The sequence below is a fragment of the Chaetura pelagica genome, unplaced genomic scaffold, assembly GCF_000747805.2.
Source record: "Chaetura pelagica isolate M959 unplaced genomic scaffold, ChaPel_1.0 scaffold88, whole genome shotgun sequence".
In the NCBI taxonomy this organism is placed as follows: domain Eukaryota; kingdom Metazoa; phylum Chordata; class Aves; order Apodiformes; family Apodidae; genus Chaetura; species Chaetura pelagica.
Window position 1 is genome coordinate 247,921 of NW_009954313.1, and position 13,711 is coordinate 261,631.

Here is a 13,711-nt window from a genome sequence, read left to right on the forward strand (position 1 = left end):
ATGGAGTCTGAGAAAGAGGGTGGATGCTGTGCAGGTGGTAAAGGGAGCAACACACTGTCCTCTGCCTTCTTGATGCTCAGCAAAGTGTTTGGGTCACCTTGCTGCACCCCAAACATCATGTCTGGAACAGCTTCTCTTCCTGAGCCGCCAGTAGAGCCTGAAGAGCAGGATCAGGACTCCATCAACAACCCAGAACTGCCACTGCAGCAAGGCTGAAAAGATCAGGGTCCCCCAGGCTAAGCCACTCTGCTCCTTTGCTTTCTGCTCCATCTTCTGCAGCAGCCGAGTCGCCTCCTGGTCTGGCATCTCCTCGTACTTCTGCCAGCACACACGTGTCTCCTCGCTCAGCCCATCACCCACCATCTGCGGGTGCTGCATGAGGCTTAGCACAAGCAGCGCAAGGAGCTTTATGGCATTCATGGCCTGTAGGAAACAGAGAGCAGGGCTTCAGTGGGGCTGGGAGGGAGGGAAGGATTGTGGGCACTGATATTGGAGTGAGCGCGGCCAGGAGGGGCAGGGACCTGGGAGGAGAGGGGCCCAGGCAGCTGGGAGGCAGCAAGACCTGTGCCCAGCCCTGGCAGGGGCAGCACCACGTCTTGCCCAAGGTGCTTTTGCTAACAGCTGGGCTCTTGGTGGAGGGTGAGAACCCATCCACTCTGGGGCCACGTTTCTGCCTCCGTCCTGGTCCAGCCCAGCCTCCCCTGGTCTGCACACTCACCGCTGGCCCAGGCTGCAGTGGGCAGAGCTGCCTGTTGGGCCCTTCCCAGCTGCTGCTGCTGTGATGTCACAGGCAGCACAGCATGTTCAGCAGCCACGGAAAGGGAACAAAAGCCCCAACAGTCCCAAAGTACAGACCCCCCTAACAAAGTACAGATCTGCTCCCCATTTCCCCCAGTTCACAGGTACCTTTCCAGAGTTGGAGGGTGAGAAGGAGCAGAAAAAAAACTGATGCTCCCATCTGTACACCTCCAAATTCACAGCAGATAGCTTGAAGATCTCCCACCAAGGCAGTTCTATGCTGTCCTCCTTTAGTAAGCAGGATTTCCCACTTCCACTTCCAGCACCTCTCTGGAACAAAACTTTCCAATGTTTCTTACTTGAAAGCAGCTAGAAGGTTTTCTTTTAACTTTTGCATAAAACAGAAAATAAAATGGAATGAAATTATTGAACATATTTGAAAGAACATGTCTCTACTAAGAGATTTATCTTGAATCTCATAATAAGTTACTGCAAAATCTCCCCTCTTCAGCAGCAAATATGAGTTAAGGACTCATGCCTTGCTTGCAGAATTCTATGTGAGGCCTTTGTAAGTCATTACTGAACAGCCTGAATTTTCCCAAAAGTCGTAAGGATAAAACCCAAACTCCTATGTTTTCATGAAGAGGGGATCATACAAAGTTCTTTTGCTCCTACACCGTACCAGCACTGTGCCCACTCAGTGTAAAAACAAACTTTTCACCAGGGAAAACTTATGCTTCCTTCCAGTGCAAAGACAGCAAAAAACTCTCTTCAAAGTACAGAAAAGCACACTGCAACAAGTTAGCTCTGCCAGTGCTAATATCCTAATTCTCCTAGTAACAGAAGGGTGAGATAAGACCTATCACTGACTCACACAGAACACAAACAAAAGCTCTGGATTTTCTATAGAGAGGGGGATCATGCCTATAATATTCTCTAAATAAACTGCTGGAAGGCGTGACACCACATGGGAAAAGACCTGGACTCTAATTACAACGATAAATTCTCACTCAAGGAATGAGAAGTGACTAGACCAGGCAGAGAATCAAATTAGACTCTTACTACAGAGTTGCCAGGCTGTGTAAATTGCACTGGATTTTAGGAAGGCTGCATCATCCAGTCGTCATTTTTTTCCTCTCTCTTCTGAGACTTTTTACTGTATCTCATTTGTTTAGACTTCCTTGTATGCTTTTTCTTGCTTAGAAATTGATCCTTGATGCACTACTATAAGCAAAAATTCTTACAAAAAAAAATTATTGCATTTAGGAACTTATTATAGGACTCACATATAGGATCACTGGACAAGAATAAAAGTCGCCAAAAACTATCATGGCTAAGCAGTAAGCTATTGTTCAGGTTGGAAATGCACACACAAACGTGGCTTGCACTGGGCAGGAAATCAGCAGACAGAACGTGGCTCAGAGCCTACCTCCCGAAAAGGTTCAGATGAAGAAAGAACTGTCCCAAGAGGGAAAGGCTGTAGCTTGACATTTAAATTGACCCCAACATGGTAACACAGGTAATCTCACTAGGAATTCACTTAGAATAGCATCTATGGCAAAGATTGTTGTTTGACATTAATATTAAAAGTCACAAGTTCAACGTTTCATTGGTTCTAGTTATAGAAGGAGCATATTTGTTTTTAGTTTCACATTTCCAGTACAATTTTAGCAGCCCATTAGGCCTTTGTGCAGCAAGCACCAACACCAGAACACCTCTTCAGTGAAGAACCTTCCTTACAAACCCAGGGGAGTGCAGAGTCCCTGAGACCTCCTAGTTTCTAGGTCCCTGTCACTAAGATCTTTTCTGGGGGATAAAATTAAGTTTATATTCCCCATCCCTCAAGGTGCTGAGCACTCAGAACCTTGCAGGAACAAGCAGATGAAACAAAAGGAATGGTTCATATAGGGCAACATGAATGCCACAGGCATATTTTGAATATTTGCTGAGAGTTTATTTGTCTGTCCAGTCATAAATATTCGCATCTCAGGACACGCAGTCAAACGACCATTGCTCCTGACACACGGGAGCCAGGAGGAGCATGTGGGGACAGGGTACGGATTCCCCTTTTGGCACCATTGCACAGAGAAATCGGCCTAAGTTGGCACTGGAGCCACAGCTCCAGGCAGAAATACACAACCAACACACTGGAAAAATATGGGTGTAGATCTAAGTCTGGAGCCGTTCCAAGCCCAGCTCCTGTTCAAGGCAGGATAATCTGTCATCAAAGAGCAGCAGTAACATGATAGAAAAGTTCAGCTGTTGTCTCTTCCCTTGATACCTGCATCAGGCAAGAGCTTCACCTGGTTTCAGGCTCTGGCTCCTTTTGCACCAGTCTGCCACAGACACAGGGCTTTAGTCTTTAGCTTGGCACCTGCACTATCAAAAAGAGTTTGAAAACCCAGTATTTACATGAACATTTTTTTTTTCACTCAGGCAGTCTTAATGACCTGCTCTACAGCTTTGAATGACTCACGGCTTAAAATATAAGACATGTAAATTTAATGTCATCAGGAAGCAGCGACTGTTCAGAACACAGCACAGTGCAATTTGCGTGCTCAGGGGTCCTCACTGAAACCTCTGCCTAAGTACTCAGTGCTAGTAACAGAGTTAGTAATAGCTATGCACAGCTTGACACGTCACTCAAATACATAGAAGAGACAGTGGAATCAAGGTGAAAGAGTGGAACTGAAATGAAGAAATACTTCACAGTCTAAAAACTACAAATGGCAATAAAAATGACTCCTCAAACAAGCATAAACATTAATTATATCAGAGGATGCCATGAACACCAAGATACACATTTTTTTTGTTAAATCATGTCACATTAGTCATTACAAATTAACACCACAGCTGAGCGCAAAGTCTGAGTGACAATCATATTTGTTCTAGAAATTCTGACATCCCATATTATGCAAATATTAATGGACCTGAGCATCCAGTCCAACCCCACTCACTTCCCAAGACATTATACTCCATTCAAGTATTCCACATCACAAGGGTTTGTGGTAATATTCTTTGTCTGGAGAACAGTTGTCCATCCTTTTAAAGGTGATGTCATGTCTGTCCTGTTGCTGTTTTAAGTGAAGTAAGAAAGACTGCCAGGAGCAGGACAACTTGCTGAAGAAAAGGCTTGCTTCTAAGCTGTTTTTCCACTTAATTGATGGAAAATTCACATGCTAAAACCAAAGGGCATTCCTAGAACGCTTACTGCTTCAGTAAGCAGTCATGCAGTCATGCAGTCCTGCCTACACCTTTTCCACAGCATGCAGACTTTTTACAAGATTTTTGTTACTTCTAGTTGTTTGCCATGGAGGAGGAAAGATACTTCACAGGCTTTGTTTTTTAAACTTCTCCCGGAAGCCATATAACAGAACTTATTTTTTATAACACAGTTATTTAAACAACCAAGTATTATTGTTAACAAAGTTTACTGTAACAAAAAATTGGGATGAAAAAGTAAAAAAGGGAAAAGGCTGGTGATACCTACCTTTATGTAAATCAGTACATGCAACACCTTTTGTGATACCTTGCATAGTACCAGGCACGCTATCTCAAGTACAGCCTTAGCAGGCAGTGTAAGAAAAGAGCTGAACACCATCAAAAAATTAAACACACTAAGAAACTGAAAACCTTAGCAAACAAATTAAGGAGAGAACCTGATAACTGTGTATCAAAGAAAGGTACAGAGCAGTTTGGCAGCTCCTGTTCTCCCCAGCACAGGAAGCTACAGAGCATTCAGCAGCTTTCAGAAATAAGAACAAATTATATTTTTCTTCACAGGCCATTAGACTGCAAACATTTTTCATTAGAAGAAATAATTCATTCTAAGGCCAACAATAAGCACTTATTCTGATTAGCAAAAATACCAAAGGCTTCCACATGTCAAACTCATCTCTAAATGTGTAAGCTGGAGATGCAACTCCAGGTAGAACAACCTGCACACTAGGGATTTCTCATATTTCATCCCAGGCCATCTGATACCAGTTGCTCTTAAAGGAGACAGGCTAGCAGAGCAGGTGGATGAGCAACGCCGCTCAATGATCTAGCTGCAGTTTGACATTGATGAAGCAGCAGACAGACCCCTCATGTGCTGCTTTTCTCAAGGGCTGCATTCCTCTTGCAGAACCAATCCATCCCATCTGCACCGCTGGAGATGCCAGAGTCATGGTTGCAAAAGCACCTTCCACTCCTTTTCCAGGAACTTAAACTTTCAAAATACATGTTTGGAAGGCTGAAACATGTTGGGCTTGCTCTCCAAGAGCAAATTATGCTTTTGTGTAAACAAAGTATTTTTGGCAATTAGAAATAAGTTTGGAAGGGGTAAAGGAGAGAGCTTGGAAATTCAAATGGCTTTTTATTTTTAAATAAAAATAGAAGGCACTTAGAAATACAGCCATATCACAAGAAATGGCCAAACTCCAACACCGGGATAGAGTCACGGCCCCAGTCTTTCAGAAGCTATGCACATGCTCAGCAAGCTGGATGAAGACATCCAGCACACATACTAGTGGTTTCAGTTCTACTTTTATTTCTGGCTTCCCCTAAGCTCTACTTTGGATAATGAAGGCAGTGTATTCAGCCATCAAAAAGACAAAAGCAGAAATAATGCCTTAGCTATAGTTGATAGCTACACATTTTATTCTTTTTGCTTCAGTGTTAGCTCATCAGGTAATTTTTACTAAAATTTTGTGTTCAGAAAAGCTGGAATTTACAGCCTGTAGAGTTTTTTGAAGCATTGTACCTAGAGAGGTTACTAACAAAATACAGTTTTTCCTAAATGATGTTTTAACATGAAAATAATGTTCGTTTTATAGCGTATTTTCAAACCATTTATGAGAGGAATAACGTTTCCTACAGCTAGCAGATTACCAAGCTGGTTATCACTAACTCTTCCTCATGCTTGAGGATTCTTGTGCCAGTGAACGCTTCACTCAAAAACCCCACAAGGCCGCAGTGTCTCACAAGCAAACTTTCTACTCGTGCTGATAAACACAAGAAATGTTATTATACTTGCTAGGCAAACTAAACTCCCTTCTAACACTCCTGATCTTTTTAAAACTGTCACTTTTAACATAACATGGTTAAGGGTGTAGTTGGAAATGTGTATTTGCTGATGCCACTAGCACAGTATTCTCTTAGCATCTAAAAAAATCAAATACAACTCAAGTATGCAGCTTTAAGAAAACAGAAACCAGAAAATCAAAAAGGTGAAGAAGTGCATGAAAAACAAGATTAACAACTCATTCTCCTTTTCCAAATATTTTAAAACCATTTCTGAAATACTTTCAGGAGTTCCACCATCTCCTCTATTTATCTTCTGTAGAAATCTGCAAATACTAAAATATTGTGAATGATTGATATTCCAAATTAGGCAGCTCCATCACTTTTACTAAGGACTTTCAGAGGAAAATAAGAAAAAATTCTGGGAAATATTAGGCATTTTATAGTTATCCAAGTTGTAAAGGAAAGGACATCAACAGGCCTGCAGGTGGCAATCAGTAAGAATTCAGGATTGAAGCATAAATTGAAGAAGCTCCTATAATGTGATTATTTGAATGTTCACTGCTCTTGTAATAATCTCTTTTACATGGCACTAATCATGGAAGAATTTGGTTGCTACACTTCAGTAAGATGCCTTTGGATTTTACATGAAAAGGCATAATCAATAGCTTGCAAGAAAACCCAAAATGTTCTTGAGACTTCAAATTCTAGTTATTTACAATGGTAGTAACAATACTTTGCAGATTCCTGCATTTGAATATAACAATGTCAGCTTCAGTAAAGGCATGCAAGCCTGCTAGAAATGTGCTTCTTATTAATTCTAGGAACTGATAAATAAAGATACATCAATAAATCATTACCCACCCTACCTTTAAAATTCCCAACACAACTGTACCAACAAAACCTGTTCACTAAATCTCAGCATGAAATGTTTTCTGCAGCAAATCTTAAATTTCCCATTAGACAGGCATCAAATGTTGAAGGAGTTTTGGGAAGAGTTCAGTGCCTGAAATGGCCACAGATCATCTTTGGACAGTTCAGGATTTTATTTAAACACACAGGAAAGCATGCCCCTTATCTCTCCTTCAAAATATTACTCAGTGGGCAAAAAGGTTGTTGACCTTCATAGTGCATCCTTCAGTAGGGATAATCCTCTCGTGTATCTTCTGGTACAGTGGTGTGATCCAAACCATCCTAAGTAAAACTGTCCTTTAGGTACTCCTGCCATGCCCACAGATACTCTTTTCAAAACACTAAATCCTCAGATATTTAAATTTCAGTATGCTTCTATGAGACTGTCTTTTTAAAATTTAAACTAAAGATCAGTCAGAATAGAGATGTGCTCTATTATTAGTAAAAAAAATAAATAGATTCTCTGTGCTGTGTAATAATTTTACTGAACAAATAGCTCTCAAGAGGTACTTTTCATAATTTTTATATACAAAAAACACAGAAGAATAAAGCTTTAAGTAATGGTGTTACAGAATACGTCGCAATTAATCATGGCATAGTAGGTTCCCAGATACTCAATACCAAGCTCACACGTCAGAAGCATCTACCACCTAGCATTTAAAATTCTAACATGCTCTTTTCATCTTTGAAATTACAAATTATTTTTAAGATGCCTCGCTCTTCAGCAGCACTTAGCTTTCACCCAAAGCAAATTAGTCTACAAATGTACTGAATCCTGGAGGTCTGATTTAGGGACAACATTCAGCATCACCTCAGACATTTATTACATGATAAATTAATTTGCTAGATGAAAAGCTTCTTCTAAGTAATCTTGGGGTAACTTAAGCACATCTAGTGAAGGACAACACACAAATATAACTCATAAGGTATCTTATCCAAACAATGAGTTTGTGCTAACATGCAGAATAACACCACTTGCAGAATTTAATTTAAAGCAGTTGCAATCTATAGCAAGCACTTTTTTTCTTGACTATTTGATTCAGGGTGTATGGCAATTAAAACGCAATGTTAGCATTATCAAGGCTACTTTAAAATAAAATGTAATCGTACTCATAACCATTTACTTTTTTTGTACTTAGTTACTTCATTGTAGACACATTTCATTAAGCCAAACAAATAACAAAGTTCAGAATAGTAAGTATGAGTGAATGTGCTTTATGAATTTCTAATGTGCCTCTAAAAAAACCAAAACAAAATCATCTCAACTTAAAAACCTGATTTAAAAATCTGGGATGAATCTTATAAAAAGCCTAAACCATTGAGTTACCAAAACATTAGCAAGAATAAAGTTTCTGAAAGATGCAACAGTGTGATTACATTTTGAATTTTGACATTTTTAAGCCCTTACTTTCATTGATAAAAGGTAATTAATTTTTACACCCTCCCCCCCTTTTTTTTTCCCTTAGACCACAGCAGAAATCAAATACCAAGCATGAGTGATTACCCTTAGAGTAAATGGCAGACAACACGTTACAGAAAACCAGACCAAGACAACAGTAGTTTACAAAACAGAAAACAAGGTAACAGATATGCCTTCTTCAGGATAACATGTAAGAAAGATTTTAGGAACTTTATATCAACAGCTCATTTCAGACTATGCAGTGTTTTCTCCTCCCTTCCAGAGATCTATGAAATCAAGTGGTAAACGTGTTCTCTTCAATATTCAGTTCAGTAACAGTTTAGTTGAAAAATATTTTACTTGCATAAATATAAAAACACATGATAAAGCAAAATAGTTTTAATTAGTAAGCCAATCATAAATAAATTCAGCTAAAATTAACAGAAGACACCACTGTGTTCTTTCTACATGGATACTTTTTTTTTTAAAGCATGTTTTAAATGTTTTAATTGTCAGCTCCATCGTCTAGCCTGGGACAAAACAATTAATCATTGAGCACTTGACAATTCTGCACACTGAGCTAAATCTTTTTTTAGTTACATTTTTTACATTTTCTTTACAAACATAATACTTATGTACATTATATATTTCATTTCTACAATTGATGTACTTTACTGAAACTCTACAACTTTCACCGGGAATTTGCTGAAGTCTTTAGTAAATATGAATAATTCCTTTTAAAAAGAAATTCATATAAACAACCAACATACAGCACTGCCCTTTGACATCTCTTAAGAATTTAGATCTGGAAGGGCTACTATAATAAATGTAAGAAAAAAAGGCTTTACCTAATTGTACATTTTTTTTAAGAATATCATCCCACATAGCTACATAAATTCACCAGCTTGCAATAAACAGAGCACCATACTGCTGCACAACTGGAAACGTGTATAAACCAATTCAAGTTTACTAGTGAAACAGCTTCATCACTCCTAGGACTTTTAGACTGAAGTAAATCTGCAAAATTCTTTCAGAAATGTATACTTCTTTAGCTGTAAAGCTTCTGAAAAACAGTGCTGGTCACTGTATATTGTGAAGAACAAGTATCCACTTTTGTAACCTCCCATATGCTTCTCTTGGCCCGTGCTTCTTGCTGAAGTCGGGATTTTTCTTCTATTTCTTGTTCATTTACAAATCTGCTGTTGAATATTAAGTAAGAATTCATAATATGAGAAAGCTGCTTCTGTCCGATCCTCAATTAAATGCTGAAAAAAATCTGTTTTGGCAGGATTCTCATCTCTGAAAGAAGAGAGGAAGGTATTTTAGTTCAAGCATTATGCAAAAATTCCACTGTAAATTCAAGCAGAGGCATCAAGTCTAATTAATTACTTATTGTCCTTAGAAGTATCCAAAGATACTACAATTGCAAATTATCAAAAGTTTAGGAAAAAAACCCTAAAGTTTCTAATAAACTATCAAACAGCATATTTTAAAGAAGTATACAATGGCAGAAAAGTATGTGAAACAGCATTTAAAATACCTTGTAGAAGCACAAAAAAGGGAACAAAAATAATTTTAGTTTAGAAGCTAATATACATGCTGGTGGCAATGACTCTGAAAGGGTTAAATTAAATCCTGCTAAAGATTAAAAAACTGGAAAACTTACACCTTTGCTTACATGTAATCTCAACCCCCCCTCCAGTTTTTCTAATATTTGGCAATAGAACAGAGAAGGTAAACATGCCAAAGATCTAGTACCCAGAATTGCTGCCCCAATGAAAAGTTGCTGGGACACAGATACAGTGTGCAGTAAAGCTCTGTTGTTTACTATGGCCTCCCAGCACTACCTGCACTAGGAGCAGCAGCCACAATGCCAACAGTTGAAAAGCTTTATATTTATATATTTAAATATTATTTATCCAAGTAAGAAAGTCATCATACTCTCTAAAACATTATCTCCCATCAGGCTCAGTAAACTAAATACTCTAGAGAAGACAAATGTAAACTGAAGTCGAAACATTTTAGGAAACAGCATTGTATCAATTGAAAAGAGGATGTAATTCAGTTTCTTCTGGGTCAGATATTTCCAGTTTTCATCAGTGTCAATTAGAAATTATAAATACAAGTTGCTAATAATTACTCAGTATCTAACAGAAATACTTACTTTATCACTTGAAGCACCGGACTTAAAGGTCTGCTGTCTCTAAGCCAAGATATAAAAGATCGTGTCCTTTCTGAAGAAAGTGCATCTACCTCAGGAAGCTGTGTCTGAAGGTAATTGGAAGAAGTAATTACCTTTTATTATCAAAACTCTTAAAAAAATTAGATCCTGATAGTAATAACATGACCCAAGCTAAAATTTCTATTAAGAAACTACCAACCATGGATTACACACAAATTTTTTCTTCAGCTTAAAATACAAAAATTCAGTAGTATCTGCTCTGTAGGAAGCCATACATCTTAACTGTCTTTTAAGTGCAAAAGGCTTTAGAAAGTAAGCTCACTTTGAAAGCAGTATTTTCAAAATGCTGCTTTTGCAGCTTTCTTGCCTTTATCTTCCCTGCCAATCAAGTTCCTACGTTCTGCATTTTATATCACTGCAAAGATGAAGAACATACGAAGAAGTGAAACCTGAATTACAAGCAAATTTCAATACAAAGATTATACTGGACTATTTGGCTGGGGAATGAGCTGAAAAAAACAGAATTAAAAAACCTGAGCCGTTCACCAAGATAAATATACCAAACTCTTCGGACGATAAAACCTTTTAAGACAATTAATATGACATACAATAGTTGATTACAGATTTAAAAGTAATTCCATTGCTATCTTTGTAATAAATGAATGAAAGGGAGAATTTTAAAGCAAAGACAACAACTTCTGCTATGTTAGGTTTTTCTTCTCATTTTCCTTATAATGCTATATAACCATTGAGTCCTTCCTTTATCCAAGCTCTTCCTGAAAACTCTGCAAACTAATACTTACTACCAACTGGTCAGAGGGGACAGTTTTAAATTGCTCATACAAGCAAAATACAAAATTCTAAACAAATAGTCCAATTTTACAGCAATCTTAAAAGTCACCACTCTGAAGCTGTTCTTAAAATTACTGCTTGTCACTTAGTTTCCCCCTTCATACTAACCAAAATTCTTAAGCAGGAAATACCTTCCTGTGTGTTTCTATAACGACAAATACATTTTTTGTACTATCTGGATATAACCATTCCAATCTGAACTTTCTAGAGTGTCTTAAAAGGGTCCATTCTTACTTGCCACTAGTTGGCATATTGGAATCACTACCCACTGAAGAGGGCTCTTCTCTTTAATTGCTGCTCTGTTTCACACACAAGACTATAGGTACAGGTTGTAACAAAAAACCCTCAACCAAAACACCAGGGGTCTTTCACATTCTAATAGCTGAGAGCAATTCTTTTTAACAATTACTCAAGGCTTGGAAGATGAGCAAAACTTAACTCTTACGCTTTACCTACAGGCCTAGGACATCATACCATAGACTTGTTATCTTATACCAGGTTTGGAGAACACAAGGCTTCTGAAAACCATGGTATCAATAAAATTACTCTAATCTTAACAATTAGCATGTCTGAAAAGATAAGTTTTGTATTAGTTCTACAAAATCACATCCTTACGAGTCCACATGTATTCCCATAAAAATAATAAAAACATTAATGTCAGAGAATAATTTTTGGCATTCCACAAATGTCAGAATTTACACTTCTACATTCTCCCCTTGTAAGCATCTGTCAACTTCTACCTGTCTCCTGAGAAGCTGGCAAAAGTTTAGAAGGTACCCAATTAATAAAACCCTAATTCATAATTACCTAATTAAAAACTGAAAATGCAGAAAAAAATACATTAAATATAGATTGTACATGTAAGCACTAGACAGCACAGCTCATAAAATGCTTACCATTTTCTGTGGTACTGAAGCATAGTTTGGGTATCCAAGGACATCTTTTATGAAGTTGTTATCACAGTTTTTTCCAATCCAAATATAAAAAATCTGCAAGAGATCAGAATCTGTTTTAGTAAAGGCCTTGCATATATTTTAAAGAAAGGGTTAAGCGGTGACGTAATTGGAACAGTACTACAGTAATACCTTTCATTACTTGAGAGCTCCTGTTGCAATTCATACATACATCTCTGTAGTTACTTGTACATCTACTTCTTAATACATTTATAGCATTTGAAGTAAGATCATTCAATGGCAAAAAAATGTAAAATACTGAAAGAGTGAGGATGCAGGACACATCTATATTGGAACAGTTAAGGCACTAACTTCCCATGTTACCTCCTAAAGTGAAAAATCTAACATTTTTAAGTCACACCACTGTCTCCAGTTACTGCACACTGACTTCCCAATCTCAAGTCATAGTAAAGCATCAATTACAAAAACACATCATAGCAATTATTTCACACATCTGGAGACAGAAACTAGTTTGACATTCACAGTCAGCCCTTGAACTCATCCAAGGGTCAAAGTGGAATACAAGTTACTGCCAGGTTACCTGGAATGCCAAATTCACTACCCTGTTATTGTTGAGTTGACTGCCTTTAGTAATTCAGCATACATCGCTCTATTTAAAAAAAAAAACAACTTACTGAACCACAATCCATAAGAAAAGCTCCTTCTCTTGTCAACTTCTCTGCAGATAACTTCTGAAGAGGTGGCTGAGGAACAACTCTGTCATTTACATGTATTGTACTCTGTAACAAAAAACAATACTCAGCAACACTAGAATATAAAGAAAATGCTATTTTTTTATCTTAACCAGGAAAAAAATACTGTTAATATCTAGCAAAAATGTTGTGTATGTAATACTTTTCATGCAATAGATAACAAACTTTGAAAAGAATCCTGGTGTTTACACTTAAAATTTTCTACCAACAACCTCCATAGATTTTTCCCTTGCATTCAACTTCCCTAGAAATGCTACAAGAGGAAAAAACATCAAATTCTACTCCCTCTAAGTGTTCACTATTTTACTGCATTCAAATAACAAAGTTCCTTGATTTAACATGTTGCCTGAATCGATCCATGGGTTTGTTCACAGAGTACTGTGACTGATCCAATTAAACAATCTGGCTGTTGGCAACGACATTATTAGAAAATACTTCCCTCCTTCTTCCCAGCAATATAACCAAACAAAAACTATAAAAAACTCCAACCCTGATTACAGCTGCTTCCCCTCCTTCAATAGAAAAATAAAGTGATAGAAAATATTATAGAACAAGCTTCATACATTACCTCATCAATCAACTTGTCTATTCTGTACAAGTTGGGATGTATCATTTTCATCAAATGAACAAGTGGCTGGCTCTTCATCTGGCACATCGCATATACGCGGTCATCCAAGCGTGTACTTGTGCCTGTTCTAAATGCTTTCTGTAAGTGAACAGGGAACTTTATTAATGTCTATAAATATCTGAAGGGTGGATGTCAAGAACGGGCCAGTACCTTTTCAGTGGTGCCCTGTAATAGAAAGTTCTACCTCAGCATGAGACAAAAATTCTTTACAGTGAGGGTGACAGAGCATCGGAACAGCCTGCCCAGAGAGGTTGTGGAGTCTCCTTCTCTGGAGACTTTCAACACCAGTCTGTGTGATCTGCCCTAGGTGTTCCTGCTGCAGCAGGGGGG

General features: G+C 38.0%; 2 protein-coding genes across 2 annotated transcripts in view; both read right to left on the bottom strand.

Annotated features, from left to right (window-relative positions):
• The window catches only part of CCDC109B (coiled-coil domain containing 109B), a 38,282-nt gene extending 37,862 nt beyond the window's left edge, over positions 1-420 (bottom strand). The window contains exon 1 of the mRNA XM_010004108.1: positions 98-420. Within this exon, the coding sequence (XP_010002410.1) occupies positions 98-420 (323 nt within the window). The remainder of the gene's footprint in view (positions 1-97) is intronic.
• Positions 421-8,438: 8,018 nt separating this feature from the next.
• The window catches only part of SEC24B (SEC24 family member B), a 41,044-nt gene continuing 35,771 nt past the window's right edge, over positions 8,439-13,711 (bottom strand). Inside the window, 5 exon segments of the mRNA XM_010004087.1 lie at positions 8,439-9,352; positions 10,218-10,321; positions 11,984-12,076; positions 12,676-12,780; positions 13,322-13,459. Coding sequence (XP_010002389.1) covers positions 9,238-9,352; positions 10,218-10,321; positions 11,984-12,076; positions 12,676-12,780; positions 13,322-13,459 — 555 coding nt within the window. The 3' untranslated portion in view covers positions 8,439-9,237.